Source organism: Tamandua tetradactyla, chromosome 7 (genome assembly GCF_023851605.1).
Source record: "Tamandua tetradactyla isolate mTamTet1 chromosome 7, mTamTet1.pri, whole genome shotgun sequence".
In the NCBI taxonomy this organism is placed as follows: Eukaryota; Metazoa; Chordata; class Mammalia; order Pilosa; family Myrmecophagidae; genus Tamandua; species Tamandua tetradactyla.
This window is the reverse complement of record NC_135333.1, coordinates 8,115,021-8,141,049: the sequence shown is the minus strand read 5'-3', so window position 1 is coordinate 8,141,049 and position 26,029 is coordinate 8,115,021. Positions and strand designations below refer to the sequence as shown.

The 26,029-nt window shown below is 35.0% G+C and overlaps 1 protein-coding gene across 1 annotated transcript in view; it reads right to left on the bottom strand.

Moving 5' to 3' along the window:
- RYR2 (ryanodine receptor 2) overlaps positions 1-26,029 on the bottom strand; it is a 779,580-nt gene that overhangs the window by 483,744 nt on the left and 269,807 nt on the right. The window contains exons 3-4 of the mRNA XM_077168436.1: positions 22,228-22,332; positions 501-521 (exon numbers count right to left, since the gene is read on the bottom strand). Of these exons, the coding sequence (XP_077024551.1) occupies positions 501-521; positions 22,228-22,332 (126 nt within the window). The remainder of the gene's footprint in view (positions 1-500; positions 522-22,227; positions 22,333-26,029) is intronic.

Sequence of the window (26,029 nt, the reverse complement as noted above, 5' to 3'; positions counted from 1 at the left end):
ATTGACAGAATCTCAGCTTTCTTTCATACTGCACAATTATGGCAATGTTAGTCTAGGACTTAAGTCTCTAAACGCTGCGTGGTTTTCAGAAGATCTGGCCACATTATGACTGCATTTATCTATAGTACATGGAAAAATACAAAGGCTAAAGAATGGGATTTTAAGATTAAATAGTCAAGGTTCGTTGGCCAAAGTTACGCAGAATTATTAATTTAAGCTGTTCTGTTGGCCAGAAGTATATTACAATGACAAACCCAGACGTATAAGAACTACATGGTTCTGAGGATGCAGAATATTTCAATATACCCCATATCAGATGAGGCAAACCCAGAAACTTATAAGGTTCTAATCAGAGACCTGCGAAATATGTGCTTATTACAATATAGCGGTTATTCTAATAGTACAAGCCACACTAGGAAGCAAAATAAAAAGATTAGGGCAACAGCAAACATGCACTCATTTCGATCACAATTTCTTTGTAAATACATGAAAACACATACCCATTTTTCCACATCAACTTGCTGTAAAAAGAAAAGCCAAAAAAATAAATAAATAAACAAATGGCTGATAGCACGTCAATCACCATCATCTAAACATATTGAAATGTGATCCCTGCACCAAAATCTATTTCTGATTCTAAAGGATAAAGCTCAGTAGTCACACTTGCAGCTAACAACATTTAATCTCCTGAAACAAACAAATAAACAAAAACACTCAATTAATATAGTAATCAAAACTTCAAAAGGCATTGGGCTGGAGTTGCACCAGGTCACTGAAATAATGATAATCCAATAAATTCAAACATAAATGTGAACATTTACCTAAATCCACAACTTAACTGGTCTCCTGAATTAGGAACACTCTTCCCCTCCTCTAACTATAAGTATCTATTTAATAAAAAGGTCACTTTAGACATATAGCATCTAATTGCAATTCTTTCCTGATATTAAAAGTAAAACTTATCCTTATCTTTTGAGAGTTATATAAAAGTTCACAATATAAAAGGCAGGACTTTCCAAATCATTTTGAAATTATATCAGAATCAAATTGTTTTTAATTGTCTTAATTAATGAATGTATAGTAGCCTCAAAATTATTATGTGACTCTTTAAAAAAAATGAGTTTAATTATATCCACAGTATAAAAGAGCCTCCAATTAAAAAGCCAGATGTCAACAAGAGACTAAAATAAACTTCTACAATGTCCTAGAATTGCTAGCAAATCAATAAGAATAAAAAATTTGAACGAGAGAAATATTCAATCTCAATGTAAGGTTTCCATAAACAACTCCTTCCATAAATAATGGCTGAAGTTTGCTTCCAACTCTTCATGTATTTAACTTTATTCATAACATTTTTTTCATAGCAAAATTAATCAGGTAAGAAGCTAACACTAATTGGTAGGAAAATTGGGGCTATAGCTAAGAATCTCCCCACCCCAAAGTAAATAAGCTCCTGGCAGGCAATGAGTATAAAATACTATATACAGACTGATTATTTTTAAGATGTTATAAAATGGTGACAATAAAAATACATAACCTAAATATACAGGTAGAATTGTTTTGAAGCCCAGCTGAAAATTTAATAGGTTAGTTATAGCAGAATATTTTGGTTTCTTTAGTTATTTATTTAGTCACTAGAAATACATGTTCTAAGTCTACTTCTCACTTTGCATTTTAAAAACAAGCAGTCATTGTTTAAGAAAGAATGCTTTATTAAAATGGAAAGACCTGGTTTTTACTATACATTTTTCAAGATATATAGCTGTTATATCAAGTTCGAGTCCTCATTTTAAATATTAACCTATTAGAGAGGTGAAGCTACTTCTTTTGATCAAGGGGCAAAGACAAGCAACTTTTAGTTATCTCCAATACAGTGCAGCTACCTTTCACATTTTTACCCCCAAAAGAACACAGTTTTACATTTATTCTCTTCCAAGAAAAAATAATTCAAAGACATGTGAAATGTTTTCCTTTTAATATTTATCAAGTAAACAGTATATATCATACTTTTAGTTGTGACAATGATTATCAAGGACATCATATTATGCCATCAACATGTGCACTTCTAAACATTAAATATTCACACATAAGCATGCATGCATGCACACTCATTTTAGTGCAAAGGTAAACTGCTGGGCAATTTTTTTTTTCCAGAAGAAAGAGAACTTGTTATCAAGAGCTATAGTTAAAAGTATTTGTAAGAGGAGCTTACACTTCTACAGGACAACACATTTTTAAATGATTTATATTACAAAGCAAAGAGAGTTTTAAAATTTAAACTTTGAAGACGAATGTCCACTGACCAGCAAATCCATATTTTAGAATTTGGTTATATGAATCTGAAGAGAAAGTTGGTTTTCCATAGTTAAATATGCACACATCTGCAGGGCTCCTCTGTTTTGCACCCCTTTTGAAGGGGGAGCAAAGCAATAGGCACCAATCAGAAAACAGGGTCTCAGGAGCTATAGCAGCGATATCATGTCAGACCCGATATCCAAACACCCAAAGAAAGGCTTGGCAACAGCATACGTGGGACATGAATTATCAGCTAAACACACAAGACAAGACAAATGTCCACAGAGTAAAAAGACTGAGGAGAGGGCAACAAAGTTGCAATTATGCATAAGCAATGCAGAGGCATTTCATGACACGTCTCTTATAAATGTTAACAAGAATCATTTAATTAAATACCTGCAAACAATGAAGAGAATAATGATGTACAGAGAGCTGACATCAAGGAAGAGAAGTATAAAATTTGGAACAAATTGATCTGTTTTAGAATAACTACACAATCGCCACATCCATAAAGCATGTAAGACAAATGAACATTTTCCTAATAATTTATTAGCCAAGGATGAGGAATTCATGAAAAATATATCGACTCCATTAATTTAAAGAAAAGAAATATTTTAATACGTGCAAGACGTTCCATTAAAATATTTTATTATGTTAAAACTGAGAAAAAGGACCACCTCCTTTTGCAAATAAAAAATTTTAAACTAGGCTGCAGGGTAGTTCAGTGGTAGAATGCTTACTTTCATGCGGGACACCCTGGTTTAATTCCTGGGCCAAGCACTACCCGCCCCCCAACCAATTTTTTTTTTAACTAAAGGAAACAAAATGGTCCTTTAAATACTAACTTTGTTCAATAAAAAACACATAAGAATTCTATACAAAAAAAGCAATTAACTCTATATTATAGCATCATATGAATGCTAGAACATTCATATGCCTCCTCTCTTTGTATTCATATTTTAATTAATGAATTTAGGTCATAAAAACTTGAACCTACAAAAATGTTGGTTCACTGTTTTTTCAGTGAAAAAAATGTTTTCACTGAATTGCTTAGCTTCGTTTTGCAGTTTAAGGTGGAGGATTCTATTATTAAATCCGCAGGGCATATAGTTGTTTCTATTTGCCAGGCTCTGAGTGTAAACATTTATATGTAATTGTATAATCTGAATTTTTATGTGAGAAAATAAATTATATATCAACGGTTTACGAATCTTTCATAATGCTGAAAATATCACACAGCTACTGAGCAATAGAGCTCAAACTTGAACTTAAGTTTGTGGCTTCAAAGTTCCGCAGGCTAAACTATCTCTAAATACACCAAATGCAAAACATCACTTTCTTCTTTCTCCAAATCTTTAATTTGCATTTCATTTGAAATTGCTTGACAGCCTATTTCTTATGATAGGTACCACCTAAAGAACGTGTTAAGAAAAAGGAAGCATCAAGAAAAGAGAATAGTGGAATGAACCTAGAGATTCTTATATAAATAAAAACTATCATTTACTTTCAGTGGTTCAAACAATATGCCTTTTTTTTTGGGCACAGATACATTTCTAGATAACTGCATTAAAACAACAAGACTTTCATAATAAGTTTAAAGTTTCTAATACTATTCTAATATTAAGGCATGGCACAAAAGAAGTAATTAGAATTTTAATGCATGCCTATAATCCATTATCCTATTGTTAATTTTTTTTTCATTAGAGAAAAGTGAAAAACAAAAAACTACTCAATTGTGTAAATAATTCTTCCAGAGGTTTATTATTAAGCTCGGGGGAAAAGTTGAAAATTTTGCACACTCTTGCTCCAGAACTCAAAATATAATGAATTCACTTATATTTTTTAAATGAATTATGATATAAAGGGGCCACATTTTAATTGAATATGACAAATAAAGAAAAACGAATAAATCATAAGTGTATGGTTTGGTAAAATTTTGCTTAATAGACAAACTGGTGTCATCAATACCCAGAATTAGAACAAAGGAAAAACACTACCTGCAACTCAGAGGCTGATTTCAAGCCCTCCCCGTAGGTAACCACTATTCTATCACCTTGAATTAGTTTTGCCTTTTTTGATTTTGGAAAGATAGACTTCTTTTGGATCTAGCTTTAGAAGTTGACTCTATGTTTATGAGGTTTACCATATCACTGCATGCAGGAGCAGTTCATTCATTTGCACTGCTTATTATATTCGATCACATGAATATAACAATTTATCCTTTTAGCTGCTGATCAGCATTTGGATTGTTTCATGTTGACTAACACTAGGGGCTATTACAAATAATTTTGCAATGACCATTCTTATGCACCTCTTTTGGTGAATACATTAATATGTTTCTATTTGATATATACCTGGGGTGGAATTACTAGGTTATAGATTTATAAATGTGTAGTAAAACTGCAAAACAGGTTTCCCGAGTAGTTGTATCATTCTCATCCGCAAAGTATGAGTTTCAGTTCTTTCACGTCATCATCAGTACTTGGTGGTATTTGTCTTTTTTTAAATTTAACTACTATAGTAGGAGCATAGCAGTATTTCAGCCTTAATCTCCATTTCTCTACCGACTACTGAGATGAAGTGTCTTTTCATGTTTTTTAGACATTTGAATATCCATTGTTGTGAAGTATTTGTTCATGTCTCATCCATTTTTGTCTATTAGGTCATCTTTTTTTTTCTTATTGATTTGTAAGATTTCCTTATATGTTCCAAGTATTAGGTTTTTTTCAGATAATATGTATGACAAATACCTACTTGCAGTTTTTGTCTCTTTCCTCCAGTATCTCAATGGTAACTGTGATGGAGAGAAGCTCTTAATTGCAATACAATTTGTCAAACTTTTCCTTTTATGGCTGGTGCCTTTTATCACAAAGAGATCACTTTCTAGGAAATTTATTATTTTGCCTTTCACCTGAGCGCTACAAACCATTTGGTATAAATTTTTTTTTCTGCATGAGGTTGTAGGGAGGGAATTGAGATTCTATGCCCACCCACGCCACCCCACTGCTCACACGGCTACCCGGCTGACCCAGCACAAATTATCAGAAAGAAAATCTCTTCCCACTGCATTGCCACCCACACCATACAACAAGTTACTAATGTGTGAATCTACTTTTGAACTCTATTCTGTTTCAACGGCCTTTCTATCCCTGTGCTAAAATCTTACTATTATAAATACTGTAACACTAAAATAAGTCTTGCTATCCGGTAGTCAAAGGCCCGAATCATGTTCTTTCCTACAAGATTATATTTACAAATAGTGGCCCTCTTCATTTCCTATAATGTTTAGAATCAGCCTTTTCATTTACATGGACACACACGCGCATGCATGTGTGCAGCCAGCTGGAATTTGATGGAGGTTGCATGACCTACACATCAACTGGAGAAAACTGGCATCTTTATTATATTGAGTCTTCCGATATGTAAGCATGGTACATCATCCTCATTTTAAGGTTATCTTTAATTTCCTTCAAAAAGGATTTTCACGGTCCTCTCTAAATGTTTTCATATCTTCCATTAGAAATATTCCTAGGTGTTTTCTGATACCATTAATAAGTTAAGTCATTTACAAATGTTTATTTTCTAATTGTGTTGATAGCATATAAACATGCGACTGATAAATTTAGATTGAGCAGTGACTTTGCTAAATTCACTTCTTCAAATCTAACAGGGCCCACTTTCACCACCTTTGTTCACCATGGTACTTTTGAAACCATTCAAGATTTCATCTGTTTTCCACTTCATAGTGTCTATCAGATTAAGTAACCTTCCCTACGTTACTACTTTACTAGCTTTACATGAATAGGGATTTAATTTTAAAAACTTTAAAAATGACATCTATTAAAATAATTATATAAATTCTCTCCTTTTTCTTCTTATATGGTGAATTATATTAATTGATTTTTGAATGTTAGATTGATTGTAATATCCATTTCATACATATAATTGGATTTAATTTGTTAATATTTTGTGGAGAATATCTGCATCTCTGTTTATGAAGGATATTAGTCTATAATTTTTTTCTTGCAATATATTTGTCAAGTTTTTGGATCAGCATTGCGCTGGCCTCATAAAATGAGTTGGGAAGTGCTCTGAGAGACTTTAAGATCTGTATCATTGCTTCTTTAATTATTTGGCAAAATAATTCACAATATTCTTTTATACAGCCCTTCTTTACTAATCTATGCATTTAGGGCTAAAAATTTGCCCTCACAGGAGTTTTAATTGTATTTACAAGTTTTGATATGCCTCTTCCATTAACATTCAATTCAAAACATCCTATAAATTTCCATTGCAATTAACTCTTTCCTACACACTTATGGATTTTTTTATTAAATTCTGGCCTAATTATACTATTAGACAAAGGATAAATGCTTAAATGATTTCAAACCCTTGAAGCCTGTTTATATTTTCTCCACAACCAATTTTGATAAATGTTCCATCGGTGTATTGTCAGCACTGGGTGACATTCTATAAGTGTCAATATCATGCTGTCCAGATTTTCTATATCCTCACTGATCTATTTGTCTAATTAGTCTATCAGTTACTGAGAGAGATGTGGTCTTCCAGTGATGGAACAGTGCTTCTCCTTATAATTTCATCAATATTTGTTTTCATAAATTGGAAAGCTGTATCATTAGATTTGTACAAATTCCCTTTTGTTATAATTAAATGACCATCTTTACTTCTAAAAATGTTTCTTTCTTACATTTGTTTCCTGATATTAATACAGCTACATCAGCTTTCATTGATTAGAATTTTTATGTACAACTTTTTGTCTATAAGGTTTTTTTTATGTGTTTTTGCCTTGAGGCAAGCTGCATATAGTTGCTGTTTAATCATGACAATCCATGAATTATAATTATTTAGTCCATTTACATTTAGTCGTATTATTGAAATTTGAATTTCTAATACCATCTTACAGTTTGTATTCTATTTGTCTCAGATATTCTTTTATAACAGCTTTATTGAGATATAATTTACATACCATGAAGTTCATGTGCTTAAAATACAAAATTCAATGATATTTAGTAAATTTACAGAGTTGTTCAACAATACCATATTCTAATTTTAATAATTTCAGTCCCATATGCTCTTTTTTTCCTTTTTCTCTCTTTTTTTCCTAACAGGGTGTTAGCTGTACTTTTTTTATTCTTTTAGTTAGTACCCTACAGATTACATATGCACACAGTATTTTATAATCTAATACCAATTAGTAACTTAACCATTTTCCAAAAAAGTGCAGCCTTAGAACACTTTTTAACAACTTGACACTCACCTTTTGTTTTATTACCATGCTTTTTTTTTTTTTTTTTTTTTTTTTTTTTGGCATGGGAAGGCACCAGGAATCAAACCTGGGTCTCTGGCATGGCAGGTGAGAATTCTGCCACTGAGCCACCATATTACCATACATTTTAGTTGCACAAATTTTTAAGTACAACATGAATTCTTACTGAAGTTCCTTTGTTTACCCCTCTTTGAGGTTTTCTCTCCTAACGCAAGGTTTTTTCTTTTTCCATTTTCTTTGGCAATTTTGGGGTGACACAATTTTCTATGTATTTTTGTTACTGAGGATTAGAAGTGCTTTTTGAAACTATGAATTATTATATTAATTTCAAAAATTATGTGCCATTATATTCAAACATTGTTTCTGCTCCATTCTGAGACTCCAGTCGCTTACATTTTGGACATTTTTACCACATCTAATATGCCTCTTGACTTCTCTTCTACATTTTTCATATTCATCTATATTTTTCATATTCTTTTCTTTGTGTCAATCTGGATATTTTCAACTGAGCAATTTTTCAGTTTATGATCCCTTTCTTCAGCTTTGACCAAGCTGCTGGAAAGCTCATCTATTGAGTTCTTACTTTACTTATTTTATTATTCAATTTTATAATTATCATTTGATTTTTCATTATAGATTCCACAGTTACTTTAAAGCTTATGACTAATAATCTCAACATGTGTCCCCACCTATGGATCTATTTCTACTGTGCATTTTTTCCCTTGGTTCTGATTCTTTGCATGCCTAATTTACTTTCTTAACTGTAAGTCAGATATTATGGGTTAAGATTTGTACAGGGACTAGATAGTGCTTATTCCTCCAAAAAAGGATGTGCCTGTAGTTAGAAGTCAGATGGAGGGAAGATCACTTCAGCTCAATAAAGGACTGAGCAGACGGAAGGCTAGGTTTCAGACTTAGTGAGGCTCAGCTTACTTCTGTTTCCCCTCCTCTCTTAATGTGTACAATCTCCAGGAGTCTCAACTGATAGCCTAGAATAATTACTAGGGCCCGCACTCCTTGACAAATACTAAAATGCAATGTTTGCCTCCCCAGCACAAGAATTCACCACCACAAGACATTACTAACATTGCTTTATATAGCCAGTATTGACATAAATTTGGTCATATATTAATGCTCTGCTGAGCTTTTCAGCCACTTTTTGCTAAACTTCTTAGTTTGCTGCTCTGCAAAACTTAAGAACAGAAAAATGCCTTGGAGGGGAAAAGCTTTGAGAGTATAAGCCTTATTTCTCTCTGTCTCCTTTTCCATCATGATCTTGTACACTCAAGTTTTGACTTTTTTGGCAGGCCCAAACTATAATTTTTGTCTCGCCATCCATCTAAGATTGCAGAAAGCTCTGCAGGCTCCCATGCCTCAATCTCTATACAGATTAATACTCAACAAATGCCCCAAAGGGAAAAAGTGCTATACAAAATCTTTGGTCAATCACAATAAAGCTTCTCGTCACTGAAGTCTTGGCCCCTGTAAATTCCAGGTACCTCAGAAATTTCCAATTTCTTGCAACAGATTTCTTTAATCTCATTTTCCTAGTTCTTTCCTTCAGCTGGTATATTGGTCTACTGCAAGCTGGAAGTGGAAACACTGAATTTTTTCTCTAATTTTTTTCAAACACGGGCTGACCCAAATAATAAAGAACTCAAAACAGATTAAAACTACTTTCTTTTTGGCCTAGATAGTTCATTTCTAGGTAATTTTAAAATATGAGATGCAAAGTACTAAACTAGGACAAGTAGATGTGGAGCTACTGTCAGGAAAATTATAACTGAAAAAAGTCATGTCTCCATAGTGCAATAATGAATGTGATTTGTATTTTATACTATATGAGACCCCAAAGTCAGTTTGAGAAAAAAAAATCACCACTAATTAAGCAAATTAAGCTATAAGGTAAGTCCAGTAATTCACTGAACTCTATTTTAGCCCAATTTCCTGGACTTATTCTCATTTTGGATTAATCAGGCAAAATCTCATATATTTCAGATATGCCAAACAATGAAACAGACTTAATATTAATTTTCAATTTCACAACTTAATTCAAGGAAAGTATTAGAATTTTCACTCTAAAGTTTTAAATTTTTTCTTTAAAAATTTAAAATAGGTAAGAGAGGACTAAAATCTACTGCTGCTTAAATTACTCCTATTTTAGAATAGGAGCAGTTCCTGTAATACTATTTAAATGCTTTCTGAATCTGTCCAAATTCTCAGGAGCATATGTTCTCTTTCTAACTCAAAATTACCAATACTTCCTTTTTTTTAAGCAGAGAATATGTTAAAATACTTCTTGCTTAAACTTTACTGTTAACAAATTCACATGGATAGCTGCTAAGTAACTAACATAATGCCTCTCTTCTTCCATATTATCTACTTATCAGAATTAGTAAATCCAATTAAATACCCAAAGTAATTTCATTTGGAAGAATAAATAGGCAGGGAGACTATGAACAATCTATGGAGGAAAAAGGCAATGAGGTGAAACTAGCCCTATTAAGATATTAAAACATTTTCTAAAATACAGTGTTCAAGTCGGTATTGTTTGGCACAATAGACAACGCTGTGTTAACACAATATTTAACTCAGAGTAACACATCTTAGAATGTGTATGAGTTCAATGTATGATTTAAGAAAGTATCACAAACGAATAAGGAAAGAAATCAATCATGAATAATGATGGGACTATGGCCTAGCCATTGGGGAAAAATAAATTTAAATTCTAATCACAGACAATATCCCTAAATAAATTATGGTAGGACCTCGTATGAATAATAATAAGTTCCATATAATAAACTCCTACAAACTCCAGATCTTCTTACTATGAAAAAATACTGGATGCAAAAAAATAAATATAATAATTTAAAAAACATTTTAATATAAAGAAGGTGTCTACAATGCGTACCTAACTACATTACAAAATATGAGACAAAGAATAGAAAAAAATTGAACAAGTGATATGAGAATCCATGAGTGGAACATTACTTCGGACTAGGGTGATCATGAAAGGGTTAAGGAAGACACATTCTCAGACAGGTATAGAGGAGGATGTGCTTCGATTTTCAAAGGCCCAGAATTCTAGATTGAGGAATTAGTGTGGCAAGAGTACATAGCTGGTAAAATGGAGCATATTCAAAGAGTGAATCCAGTTTGGATAGAGAATGGACAGTATGAAGAGCTAACTAAAGCTAGAAATAAAGAAAAACTAAAGCTTTAAATTCCTTCCTAAGAACTGAGGTCACATGACAACAATAAAATTCAGAAGAATCTGATCAGAGGACAGCTGCACAAGCATTACAGGCATGTTAAAAGCCCTGAAAGCAGAATTTATTCAGGCAAACACCTTGACAATTCTTGGCAAAATGCCATGAAAGTGATCCATTTGTTGGCTGAATCTGCCCAGCCGCAGATATTTCTTCCTAACCAAAGATGGAATAGAGTTTTGAAAGGAACTAAAACCTCCTTCTGGGCAAACTGTATGCAAATCTACTAAATGTGAATACATAGGCAATTAACAGCTTCAACATCAAATCCATTCCAGAAATACAGGGGCATAGCCCATGAATAAATAAATGATAGAATTAATTACCCTACTTATAACAGTAATATATACTAACAGTTCTCTCCCCCAGTAAGCTATTAAAATAAAATAACTTCCAAGCCACGGGTGCTTAAAAATAGTATCAGTTTCTATCTTTGAACTCCCATATCTTGTTTTTATTCTTTCACTCAACAAATAAAATTATTGAGTGGTTATATTTATGATGCAAACAGTCCATTTACTTCCTGTTCTGGATGAGACATCTCAACTTCCCCATACTCTCAAACTTTATCTTACAGAGTCTAGAACATAGTTACTAATGAAGGAACTGTAGAGTCAACGAATGCAATTACGCCCATCCTATGAAATATTAGATTTTACTGCTTTGCTAGTTGATTCTGTTGTCTCTGCTACTGATTAGAGACAAACGTATCTCTATCTTTGGACTTTCTATTCTCACTGATGTGTTAGATTTAGAATACCTTGTCTTGTCAGATAATATAATGCTTTCAACGTGTTCTTCTTGTCTCACATCAGGTTCACTTTCTCTAGAACTACAGAACTCAGTGCACATAATACTGAGATGCTTCTCTGTACTTTTGGTGGGTGGCTGCCTGCACTCTGTCACTTGCAAAAGGGCAATTCGAAGGTTGCTTGTTCCAGTAAAGAATTCTACCACAACTCTATGTGGTCGTAAGGGCTAATGGCTTTACAATTATATGGGAAGCCACATGAAAATAATCTGCCTGCACTTCCAGAACTGCCCTGATGCTGTCAGAATGCTCCATCTGGTCTCTCTAATCAAGTTGTGCCAATCCCACTCTAGTCTTTGCCATTCAACTTGCTTTCTCTCATACTCTGCAACTAGTGGCAGAGATTTGTAATTGTGTTTGTTTAATAGCATACCCCCCACCAAATTCATGACCGGCCAGACCCTGCAAATATGACCCTATTTGGAAACAGGACCTGTGACGACGTCATTCATTAAGATGAGGTCATACTGGATTAGGGTGGGAAACTGAGACACAGAGAGAAAGACACAGATACACGTACACAGGAAAGAAGACCATATGTCAATGGAGGCAGGGATTACAGAAATGCTGCCCCCGGCTAAAGGACACTAAGGACTGTGGGCAACCACCAGAGGCAAGGAAAGAGGCTGGAACAGATCCTTTCCCAGATCTTCAGGGGAGCACGGCCCTGCTGACATCTCGCTTTCAGATTCGAGCATCCAGAACTGTGACAACACAAATTCCGTGTTTTTACGTAACCTACTTTACGGTAACTTGTTACGGTAGCCTTAGGAAACCAATACGTATAGCCTCTCAGGGCATTTGACAACAGCTCAAGGCTTAGCCTCATTTATAAGACCTTCAAATCCCTGCAATTACATGCAACCTTTTGCATGCATGTATACTATATGCATATTTTTCTGGGGACAGGTGAAGTAACTTTCATCAGAGTCACAAAGATACGCATGAGTAGGATGACCACACAGCTTGTCATCCAAATTGGGACACTCTGGACAGCGAAAGGGGGGACTAGTAGTGATCCCGTGGGGGCAACCAGCGCATATCCTTAGACTCTGCCAGGAAAACATGGATGCATGCATGTATATATAATTATATTCTCATTTTCCCTTCCAAAAACATTGCTTTTCTCCCACAATAGAGAAGCAAGGTGAAAAACAGCCGCTCCTAACGGGCAAAAGCTGTACCTTGTGTTCAAAAATCACTGCAATAGTGGCAGAAATATAATTTCTCACACTTTTTTCTTTGATTTTTAGACTATGGTGAGTAAATTCTATATTGCAATCTCTCCAGTTAGCAAATATTAACTGAATATCAAATATGAAGCATGCATTGTCCTAGGTGCTTATGGTATAGCGAGTGAACACAGCAGACCGAAGAGCCCTGCCCTCCTTCATCAAGTTCACACTCGAATGGGGAGCGTTGTCCATACACCAGAAGTGCATAATATGTTAGAAAATAAAAAGCTGCTTTAGAGAAAAATAAAGCAAGGGTGAGGAATGCTAGTTGATCTGGAGAGAGTAGTGGAAGGAGTGCTATTTAATAAAGAGTGGTGCAGGAAGAAAGTATTCCATCAAATTAGACTAAAATATTTTAAGAAAATAAATTTAGAACTTTAGAAGAATAAAAATTGGTGGGTGGTTGAATCAATAGGTTATGAATATCTTTCAATTGCTGGTAAATCCAGCAATAGTTTATCACAGAAATTTTCCATCTGATTCATTGGCTATAAAACACTGACACATGAAAATATGTTTCTATTATAAACAAAACAGAAATCTGAGGATGCTTCGTTTGCTACCATAAACAGTAAAGTAGAAAATAGTTTTCAATCATGAATGCATGAAAAATTTTGAGGAAGATGTCCAAATTAAATGACCGTCACCAAATTTAATAAACTATACATTCAAGATTCATAATCTAAAACAGTGCATAACTTGCCATAGTGATTAAATTACATGCAAATTAAATTGACCTCCTTATTAAGTTTGATGCTAGTCTCTGGAATTCATGGATACCACATCTTTCAAATATATAACAATGTGTAGCATCCTTAGATTCTGGGTAGAAGGTAGTCCTACTAAAGACAGATGGTCAGTAAAGCCAAAAAATTATCTACAAATAGAAAGCTGGATATTTCAACCACAGACAAATTTTCACATTCACATAAATGATAGCTACATAGTCGTCAATTAATGAATATTTTTTAACTATAAAACCCTTCAAGAGATAATAGCCACATTCTTTTGTAACTCTCTACATGAACTTCAGAGATGAAGGGCAGGTCATATGTATATACCAGAGCCTTTAGACATGATAATAAAATCATTAATTTTTTGACATTATAGTTCCTTCCCGAAGCAGTATTAATGCTTTACCAGGAATGTTCCTGAACAGGAATATAAACAGAGACCAGCCTCCAGGGAAAAAAAAAAAAATAGTAGGTTCTAAGAGATTGTGGGGATTATCATTTTAGCTATAAATAGCTTGCAACATCATACTGTCTACAATATGAACAGAAGAGTTCATTAAGCTTTTCACAGTTCTCACCTGCTGGGGACATTAGCCATTTAAGGTGTGATGTACACATCCGGATCCCAGCGGGTAGTGTTGGGACAGTAATGAGAAAACCTCTCCTCTGTGCTCACAGGGAACTATTTACTATAAAAATGCGTTTCACCCTGTAGTATTATTTGCTCATCTCTCTTCACTGTTAAATTGCTGGATCCTCAAGAGCATTCCTATCTATCTCTGAATCACGAGCAAGTTAACAAATCTTCACGTTCTTCACGAATGAAATCTACATCAATCAGTGGGGTGGGCAAAGGAAATGGACTCTTCAGGATGGAAACACCTGTGCACAGACTGGCCTTTCTTTTCCTAAGTAAGGATTTAATTTGCTGGGTCTAGTGCGGCACTAATTTGGCACTAATTCGAGAACCTGGAAGATCCCAAATGTAAATAACTATTACTCATTAAGCCATAAGATGTCTATTGAGCATGTGATTGCTACGTATTATGGTGGGCAGTTTTAAAACCTATCCAACATTCATTTTATATCTACATCCCCCTTCCTTCTTCTAATAAAAGAACCTAATATTGCAGAGGTGTACTTTCCTCTCCTTTTCTCTCTCCCCATATTCTAACCGAGTTACAATGGTCCCATTTCCTTATTTGCCAGTAAATAATTTAGGCGTGGGCATGCGACACTGGGTCACTTGACCAGGAGGTTCTGGGAAATTTTATAAATGGAAGTAAAGAGAGTCAGCTCCTCTTTCTACCTATGATATCAAATTTGGCTATCATTCCTGAAACTGCTATTGCCATCTTATAATCATGAGGGAAGCCAGCCTAACAACCAAACATCAGAAGAGGACAAGATTATAAAAAGAGAACTACAGAAATTCTATAAACAAAACTATAGAAAATCTACTAAAAGAGGACTATAGAAAACGTAAACCTTATCAACTAATATCAACTAATCCAGATCCGACTAATCTGGGTTCTCTCTTCCTTTGGACAGATAGATGTGTGCTTATTTTTGTGCTACATGAGTCAAGGTTTTTTCTTATGTGCAACTGAAATCACCCTAATTGATAAATACATAATATCCACCTTTTTCTAATTTAGCCACATACCTGTTACTTCATTTGTGGTATTTCTTACAGACGCATGCTTTAAATATAAGGTGGTCAAAGTTTCAGTCATCTCTTTCGTGACATCTGGCTTTGGAAGTATGTTTTGAAAAAGCCTTCCACAGGCCCAGATTTTTAGACCACGTCCTTATTAATATCCTCAGATAATTTCAGGATAATATTTTTACCAATCTTTTTATGTATCTGTTATTTATTGTCTATATTTCAGGTCAGGGAGACTCAGGTATCATTTACAACGTTTAATTTCTGTTTACAAAAGAGCAATCTACTAAATGAAGGGTTAGAGATAACTCGAGAGGAGAGAAAAGGAGTTATCTACATATTTTTAAAAAATATATTGTCTAATCTGATTTTTTTTTCCCAAATGGTGTGCAGCAGTTGAATAATCCATCCTACCTCCATGACTCTGAAATGGTTGTTCTATCTATCCTATTCTATACTCTGTTTCTGGACCCATTATGATATTCCATATTTGTCTATTCTTGTCTCAAGCCCACTGTTTAATTATTGTAGTTTCATAATATAGTTTGATATATAGTAGAGAGGTCTGTACTTGAGTCAAAACTAGCTATATGTTAAAGAAATACACATTTAAACTATCAGACTAAGCATCCAGTGCTCACATCTTGGTTCCTAATACCAGTCTCCAAAAAAAAAAAAGGAGCAAGCTCTCCTTGGAAAATAGCTACCTTTACGACTTGGGCAAAGAATATACATGAAGAGCCTGTGTATCTCCTAAGGTCAGAATAAGGAAGCACTCGAAAGCAAAAGAATCAGCACATCTCAAAGGGCCCCAGCCAACAACCTGAAAGTACTGCCAAGAGCCAAAGCTGGAACAATTTGAGCAAGAAAATAAATAACCCAGTATTGGATTATAACCCAAAGTTGAAAATAAATACCTATGTGTCCACACTGATATACATAAATGTCTGAATAAATAAGTAGGAGAGAAGAGATGACTACCCCATACAGAAGAATTCTGAATATTTTATATTGATACCCTCCCTCACATTGGTGGTATTTAACTTCACTTTTTGCTAGTGAGTCATCTGCCCACCTAGCTGAGAAACCTACTTTTAATAATGCAGAGATCACAATTCTTATTATAGGAGCCACAAACAAAATTTGTCAACACTTTCTCTTTCCTCCACACTACTCTCAATTCTCCTTAATAAAAAGAAAGCAAATGGGAAAAAAACACATCAGTAAAAAACTCAAGCACAGGGCGGACCATGGTGGCTCAGCAGGCAGAGTTCTCGGTTCCAGGTGCCTACCCAAGCAAAAAAAAAAAACAAAAGCAAAAACAAAAAACCCTCAAGCACAGCATATTCAACATTAAAACTTCGAATTTTTGGTCTATCTTTCCAAGGGCTTGAACAGACACAATTTTTTAGAAGCAGTGGCAATGGACAGATAACACTAGAAGAATGCAGATAGAAATATTAAGATCCACTTTTCTAGAACTGCCACAAATCATGAAAATTCTTCCAAGTTATTTAAATGTAAAATGTGTGTCATCTATGAATTAGTATGTCCATAGGACATACTGACGTTAGCATTGGCTGTTTTGCAGGAACATCAGGCTCCTGTCAAATCAAGGTACACTTTTCAGTCCTTACTTAACTAGACTTCTCTGCTTTTCATTTTATCTTATCAACAGCATCTTACTGAACCTCTGTACTTCCACTGTGTTGTCAGGAGAATAATGCCCACCCAAACCTTCCACGTCCTAATCCCTGGAACCTGTGAATGCATTACCTCATGCTACGCTGCTTTCGAAGATGGAAGAGGGGACCACAAGCCAAGGAATGCAGGCTAGAAAAGGCAAGGAAACAGACTTTCCCCAAAAATCTCTAGAAGGAACACCTCCTTACCAACACTTTGACTTGTAGACCAGTAAGATTAATTTTAGACTCCTGATCTTCAGAACTGTAAAATAATAAATTTGTGTTATCTAAGGCCACCAAATTTGTTGTAATTTGTGGCAAAAGACAAAGGAAACGATTGCACATGGCTTCTGTGGCTGTTCTTTCCTGGTCTCCTCATACCTCTCTGGCTGTATCTTCCCAGGGTCTTCTCTGGAGGCCTCATCTTCCTCTGCCCACTGCTTTAATACTGATATACCCCCAGGCTCTTCCACCACTCTTGTCTTATGCCATGGAGATCCTGTAATATAGAGCTCAAGAGCATAGATATTGGATGTGGATTCATAGCCACTTACACTAGGTATATAACCTTTCCAGATGTTGTATTTTCAGTCCTAGGAATTCCATTTGATTCCTTAGAACAATTTTTTTTTTCTGTGTTGAGGTTCTGAATCTTTTCATTCACTATAAGCATATTTCTCTTTATGTCATTGAGTCTAGTAATAATAGCTCTTTAAATCCTTGTTCGCGCGGATCATTTCAGGGCTGTTCTAGGTGGTTGCCTTTTCTCTTGAAACTGGGTCACCTCTTCATACTTTGTATTATGAGCAATCTTGGAAGTTATCCTATCCTGCTCTAATGCTGCCACTCTGGATTTTGTTCTAGTCCTCTGAAGAATGGTGATGCTTTTGTTTTCACAGGGAATTAACTTGGTTGGATTCAGACTACAAACCGTGTTTTGGGCAGCAGCTCAAATCTCAGTTCAGTCTTCTCAGTTGTGGAGATTGCTGTCTGCCCCACACACATATATTATTCAAGCATCAGCTGGAGAGTCAGCAGAATTGGGGCTCCCCTTTTCTGGCTTTCTCCTGTCCAGGATTATTCTCCTGCTTTCCAAAGGCCCTGAACTCTCCTCAGGAAGACTGAGTTTTAGTCACTCCTAAGGGCCTGAATTCAGTCCACCCTTAAGCTATAAGCCTTAAAACTGGGGCACTCATTTCCTAATATAACTTATGTGGACAGCTTAATTGAATACCCTAAGTACATGGAACCATGAGTAGGGCATGAGATTTTGTAGGTTTGTCCAGAGTGATGCCTCAATAAATCCCAGAAGGATTTGAACAGTGAATAAAAAAGTATTTGCAAAGTCCCCTTGGGGGAATAGTGAGAAAGGGGAATTATTATTTAACTTCCCCAAGTGGAGAATTCTTGATATTCTCACAAGCAGCGGGGACAACCAAAGGAATAGGCTGAACCCTCAATCTTGGGGTTTGTTCAAATGAAACTTAACCCCGCAAAGGATAGGCTAAGCCTACTTTAAATTAGGCCTAAGAGTCACCCCCAAGAGAACCTCTTTTGTTGCTCAGATGTGGCCTCTCTCTCTCAGCCAACACAACAAACAAACTCACTGCCCTCCCCCTCTCTACGTGGGACATGACTCCCAGGGGTGTGGACCTTCCTGGCAATGTGGGACAGAAATCCTAAAATGAGCTGGGACTCAGCACCACGGGGTTGAGAAAACCTTCTCGACCAAAAGGGGGCAGAGTGAAATGAGACAAAATAAATTGTCAATGGCTGAGAAATTCCAAACAGAGTCAAGAGGTTATCCTGGAGGTTATTCTTACGCATTAAATAGATGTCACCTTTTTAGTTAAGTTGTAATGGAGAGGCTGGTGGGAACTGCCTGAAAATGTAGAGCTGTGTTCCAGTAGCTATGTTTCTTTAAGATGACTGTATAATGATATAGCTTTCACAATGTGACTGTGTTATTGTGAAAACCTTGTGTCTGATGCTCCTTTTATCTGCGTATGGACAGATGAGAAAAACATATGGATTAAAAATAAATAAATAGGGGCGGGCCGCGGTGGCTTAGCGGGCAAAGTGCTTGCCTGCTATGCCGGAGGACCTCGGTTCGATTCCCGGCCCCAGCCCATGTAACAAAAACGGAGAAACAGAATACAATAAAAACAAGAAAATGTTTAAAAAATGTTTCCCTTTCTTCCTTCCTTCCTTCCTTCTATCCTTCCTTCCTTCTCTCTGTCTTTCCTTTAAAAAAAAAATAAATAAATAAATAAATAAATAAATAAATAATGGGGGAACAAATGTTAAAGTAAATTTAGTAGATTGAAATGCTAGTAAGGGGAGGGGTAAGGGATATGGTACATATGAAATTTTTTGTTTTCTTTTTATTCCTTTCTCTGAATTGAGAACAAATGTTCTCAGAAATGATCATGATGATGCATATGCAACTATGCAATGGTATTGTGAGTTACTGATCATATATCAAGAATGGAATGATCATATGGTAGGAGTGTTTGTGTTTGTATGTGGTTATGTTTAATAAAAAAAAAAACTAATAAACTGGGACACTCACCTTGCATCATCACAATCTTCCCTGTTTGACTCCTCTCCAGAATCTCCCTGGTTTTGTTTACTCTATGATGGCATCATGTTGTTAGGTTTTTGTTTGCTTACTGTTCATTTTGTCTTTAATATTTTGTTCAGAGTTTAAAGTCTTTTTCTGAAGAAGGGTTAGATCTAGTAGTGGCTTACTCAGCTATATTAAAAATGGAAATTATAATAATGATGACAATATTGTACACATAGTGTTATTGTGTGTCAGGTACTGTTCTAAAACACATCACTTATATTAGCCTACTTGATTCTCACAATAACTCTATAATGGAGATACAATTGTTTTCCCCATTTATAAATAAGAAAACTTAGACACAGAGAGGTTAAAGTAAGTTGCCTAAAGTCACTGGGAATAAAATTCAGCAAGTTTGCTCTAAAATCCACGTTCTTATACCTACTATGCAGTTGAGAGTAGATCTTGAATTTCATCTTCTTTTATTTCACCAAAATCATCTTAAACGCAATTACTTGTCTGAAATTGCTGCCTCAATGTTTAAAAACAAACATATCTTTAAAAACTCATTTATCATACTGGTGACCATTTCAGGAGTCCTCCAGGATTCCATGCAAAATCCACAAACACAGTGGAGGTCTCCAGGACAATTCCTTTGGCTATGTCTGGGAATCATTCTAATTAATGCCCAGGCCACACTAGTTGTTAAATAGTTGAGCAAAAGCACTAGATAAACTAAAAACTGCTTGGAAACTAAAAAAAACTTTGTTTTCTCCAAGAGATTATAACCCCTTGAACTATTTTAAGAATCACTTCTTCTCAAGATTACGGAGGGCTAAAAGTGAAATTCAGCTCAATGAAATATGTTCTCTTCCTGCAGCAAATTTTTCTTAAATTATATTTTCTAATTAATGTCAGATGGTAGCTGTCCTGGGTTTTATAAAATGGTGGTCCACAAACATCACATGATTTATCGCTTTATCTCTAATAGAAACATTCTCTCTAAATATTCAAGTTAGATAACACAAAATAAAATTTAGCAAAATAAAAAGAGTTTGGGGTTCCAAGTTCTAACTAATACATATTATAAAAACATACATCTTAAAACAGCATTTCAAATCACTTCCTACAGAGAGAAAATTTCAAGCTTGCACAGTCTAACCCCTCCACTGCATGGAAGAGTAGACACCTTTTCCAAGATATTAAATTTAGAAAAAGCAGCTTAACAATATAAAAGTTACATTTATGGCAACTTAGTCCTAAGTCAGTATCTACAAAAGTTGCAAAAGCAATACATATTTTTCTAGATACTAATGTAAAAGAAAAACGATTTTTCTTTTTAAAGAAAATTTGCACTTCAAAACTGGTATGCCTCAGTGGTGCTTAAAAATCAGGAGGGGGCATCTCAGGTAGAAACTAAACTAGTTTCATTGAGAAAAAATTTACAGCTTCTTAATTTGAATCTACTCTATAAGCTTTGCACAAAGAATAGAAATTCTAGAAGAAATGTTACATTTTAACACAGTAATTTGCAATGTAACTAAAAATGAATGTGAAAATTGAAATACGTGTCCTGTAAAATGAGCTTTTAAAATAAAAATCACTAAGGTTTCTTCTCCACATGTACAGTTAAATACAGTTTAACTGTATTTAACTTCACATGTACAGTAATACAGTTAAAGTATAAAATGAGTTTAAAAGTAATGCACAAACCAATTAAAATCCTACTCTATGTAGAATGAAAGCAAACAAACTGCAAGACTAATGAAAATAAAGCAATATCATAACTAATCACCCATTTTTCTATTGAACCATGGATTATCTTTTTTTTTTTTAATATCTACTCTTCCGGGCAGGAATACTGATTAAGAAAAATAAAAATGAAGTGTAGGCCAAGAACGACAAAAGAAAACATTCAATTTTATACCTCAAACTAGTATAGTTTATTAAAACCACACACTGCTGTAATTATGGTAACCAAGGTGAGCGTGGGGGGAATGTGGTAACATGAAACAATACTTTGCTCATTCATCCTCCTGCTTTAATTAATCAGTTAAGAATAGAGAACATCCCAGAAATCAGTCCTAGCAAGGCTGATAGTAAAACCATTAAACAACCAAATAGGCTTTCAGATAAAAATCTTGGCATTAAATAGGAAGTTCCGTTTTTAAGAAGAAAACGACTAGTTTGAGAAATTAGAATCGACTAAATCAGTATCATCATAATTTCATCATTTAAAATATGTAACAGTGCCATGAAATTTAACATGCCATAAAGAAGCTTAGAGTGCATCACATGGTTAGAGGCATTTGAAAATAAAACAAAAGCTATGACAAACAACAATGCAAAAAGCGATCAGTCAAAATAGTACTAACAGCTCTGAAAAACGTACGGAGACACACAAATTCTCAAAGAACAGCTCTGTTTTAAACTATGCACCAAAAAAACATAAGTTTCAGTGACACAGGGCTGCTGGAAGTTGGATTTATGTTTAATTTCTTTAAGACACTACAGATCTGTTGCATGAAACAGAACAAAGTCAAACTTAAGGGAGCTGCAAGTCAAAGCTAATGACTTATTTCAGCAAAAAAAAAAAACAAGCAAAAAACTCCAGCACCTGTGAAAGAAAGTAACTGAGCTCATTAAAATGTTGCAATTCTACATAAATGAGGTACTTGCCCCTTCTGATTTCTCCATTGTGTTAGCCAGCATTTCCTGCAGGGCCCGGACCGATAGGGACTGTTCCAACACAAAGGTACAGATGGACAGATCTGGTGGGACATTCTGTTCAAGAGGAGGAAAAATCACCATCATCACCATCATCATTGAAATCAATCATCCAGACCTAATTTATCTTAAAATACTTTAGCTTTATTTACAGAAAAAGCAAGAGTGCTTGTCACCTAATATGAGCTCCCAAATCACGAGACATTTTCTATAGTGATCAAACAGTATACATTTTTTTTAATGTGGATAACAACAGCTATCATTTAATGAAGGTCTACCCTGATAGGCATTACACATGGAGCTTTATCAACACCTCCTGTGGTCACCTAGAGAAAGGACTATTACCACCATTAAGTGGACAAGAAAACAGAGAAGAGAGGTTAGTTTTTCAAATTTGCAGAGTTACTAAATTCATAAGCTAGTATTAAAATTCTGATTTCTATGATTCTAGAGCACTCATCTCTAACCTACCAAGCAGCCTACTAACATACAATAAAAAGGAATGAAAAATAACATGTCTCAAATTAATATTGAAGTTAAAAAACATAAAATTAAATTGGTATAAAACTTTCTTTGCCCATGCTTCTCCTTAGGTACAAAGATAGCAGTTGGTTTATTTTGCTCAAAGTTGGACGTGATATCTTGCATCTAATTTGGGGAGTAGTAATACAGCTTGTGCTCTGTGTATGTGTGTGTATTACTTTCTTTTCTCATTATTCATTGTTTTTCCCTTCTCTTTTTTTCTCTTATGTCCTCATTCTAATCCATAACCCCATAAATTGTAAAAAATCTCAAAAGAGTGCTAGCAAGGTAAAGGAGACAGGATAAGAATCAATCGGTGAATTAGAGAGAACTATCCCAATCAGGAACAGATGCATCATAATTCACCCACACTTCTGCTTGAGGTAGGTAGGATCCAGACTGGAATCCAGACAGGTATGGGCAGACGCTCACAGCAAGAATCCCATAACAGAGGCTCATTATAAATGTACCAATGTGCTGGTTTGAAAGGATGTACGTGCCCTAGAAAAGCCATATTTTAATCCTAATCTCATTTTGTAAAGGCAGCCGTTTCTTCTAATCCCTATTCGGTACTGCATATTTCAAAGTGTAATTAGATCATCTTCCTGGAGATGTGATTTAATCAAGAATGGTTGTTAAACTGGATTAGGTAGAGGCATGTTCTCCACCCATTTGGGTGAGTCTTGACTAGTGTCTGAAGTCCTATTAAAGAGGAAACATTTTGGAGAACGAGAGATTCAGAGAGAGCAGAGTAGGACAATGTATCCACGAGAAGCAGAGTCCACCAGTCAGCAATCTTTGGAGATGAAGAAGGAAAATGTCTCCCGGGGAGATTCATGAAACAGGAAGCCAGGAGAAGAAGCTAGCAGATGACGCTGTGTTCTCCATGTGCCCTTCCAGCTGAGAGAGAAACCCTGACTGTGTTCGCCATGTGCCTTCTCACTTGAGAGAGAAACCATGAACTTCATCGGCCTTTTTGAACCAAAGTATCTTTCCCTGGACGCCTTTGATTGGACATTTCTATAGCCTTGTTTTAATTGGGACATTTCCTCAGACACAAAACTGCAAACTAGCAACTTATTAAATTCCCCTTTTTAAAAGTCATTCTGTTTCTGGTATATCGCATTCTGGCAGCTAGCAAACTAGAACAACCAATGATAAAATGCAAGACTATGTTTCATCAGAAAAAGAACACTAGGACAGTAAGTTGAATAATGTGACGTGATACAATCAAAATCACAATGGATAATGTTCACGTATTTATTAAAATCATTTTATAGATAAAAGCAGCACATGGGAAATCCATGAACCTCGTTCATATCCCACAAACCTTATTGGCACCATGTTTTGGTTTGTTTTCAAATGAATTTTCCTTCTCTAAATTCCTCCATCCCTCTCCTTTCATGTGTGTCTGCTTTCCAACCCTAACATTTCCTGTTTCTCCTCAGAATATTTTAGCCAATCGTCAAAGGAATCTCAAATCTAAGCACAGCTATGGCTTTTAAACTCTGCTAGACAGGGCTTTCTCTTAAAAATCCTCGGATAGACGAATGGAGGCTTGGGAAGGCACGGTCCTCTACTATGAAATTTATTAATGAATACTTTCAAATTTAATATTCTAAGTTTTAGCTATACTAATTACAACTTCTCTTCAGATCAAGACAAATACTACTGGGAAAATAATCTGTATTAGAAGCATTGATTTCATTCATCTCAATTTCTCAATTTAAAATGTAAGAGTTTAGCAGAAATACTCTGATAAATCATGCTGGGCTGAACTACTGATGGGATATTATGTTATTAAATGCTGTGCTGGTAAACCCACTCAAAAATAAAACAGCCCTGATCTGTAGGATTTTCCCATTTCTTTGGTATAAAATATTTCCACTGTACCAATGGTCTCCCCCAAAATCCCAAATATTTAACAACCTACTCTCAGAAGTTTGTATGAGCCATTTTTATAGCCCACTAGTGGACATGTAGTGTCAATATTCATAACTGCTTTAGAGTTGATAAATCATAATGGTTAGGACAGGTTCTATAAACAGATAACCTCAGTGAGAATCCTGATGGCTTCACCACTTACTAGCAGTTAATATTTCCTATCCTTGCTTTCCTTCTCTGAAAAATGGGATAACAATGAGACTATCTCTCCAAGGTTGTTGTGGAAAATAAATGAGATAATATGTAAAGAGCTTAGCATAGTTTTAAGAATATAACAAGAACCCAAAATAAGTGTGTTCTTATCATCAGCTCATTTTGTATACTGGCATTGCTCTCCATTTGTGGTGTTGGTGAAGTATCATTTTTTTTTAAAAATCATGCTTAGATGGATTCTCTTTTGGAGAAATAATGTTTGAAACCATAAGTCTATAAGTATGCACCTGTTCACAAAATCCAGAATGTTCTAAAATTTAAAAGAAAGTCATATTTAAAAGTTTACACCATGCACGTATTTAAATTGGTTCTTGACTCACGTTGACAAAAATGTTCAAGTACGGATAGCTACACTATCTTACACTTATTTTCAAAATCCTTGAAAGCCACATAGGTTTGGAATGAATTAATCCTGCCAAACTCATTTCCTCTTTTCCACAGAGTTACAGGTCTGCTACAAATATCCTTTCAGAAAGTAAGAGTTTACAGAAATAAACATGCTGACAAGCCTGCAAAGGCAATTCTCTTTCATATGGCCGAGTCAAACATTTTTTTCTGACTCCTTCTATCTTCTCTCTCACACTGTCTTACACACGCATGCATGGAGCACACATGCATACACCGCACACATGCACAAATGTAACAGGAGAGCTGAGATAGCAAGAAGATATTGTTTTCCCCTTTCAGGAAAACTTAAAACAATGCAAACCAGAGTTCTGCAGTACTGTCAATTTTGCTCTAAAGAAAAGTGGTCTAGTTATCTTAGGTAACATATTATTTCCATAACTCACTTTTTAAAATAAAACACCCAAAGAATTTCTCCTTTAGATGTGTATTTCTGCTAATAACCTTGAAATTTTTGGTTATACCGTTTGATAGCATTTATATTAGGTCATTATTCCTACACAACCACCCTACCCTATCAAAGCTGAATGACTGGAGAATAAAGGGTCACATTTATTAATCAAAGCCCAATTATATGACCCCATACCAAAATTACTTCTCCTAACATCAGGCTCAGCAAAATAAGATAGAACATTCTATATATACCTGTAGTAGAAGTGCCAATTCACAA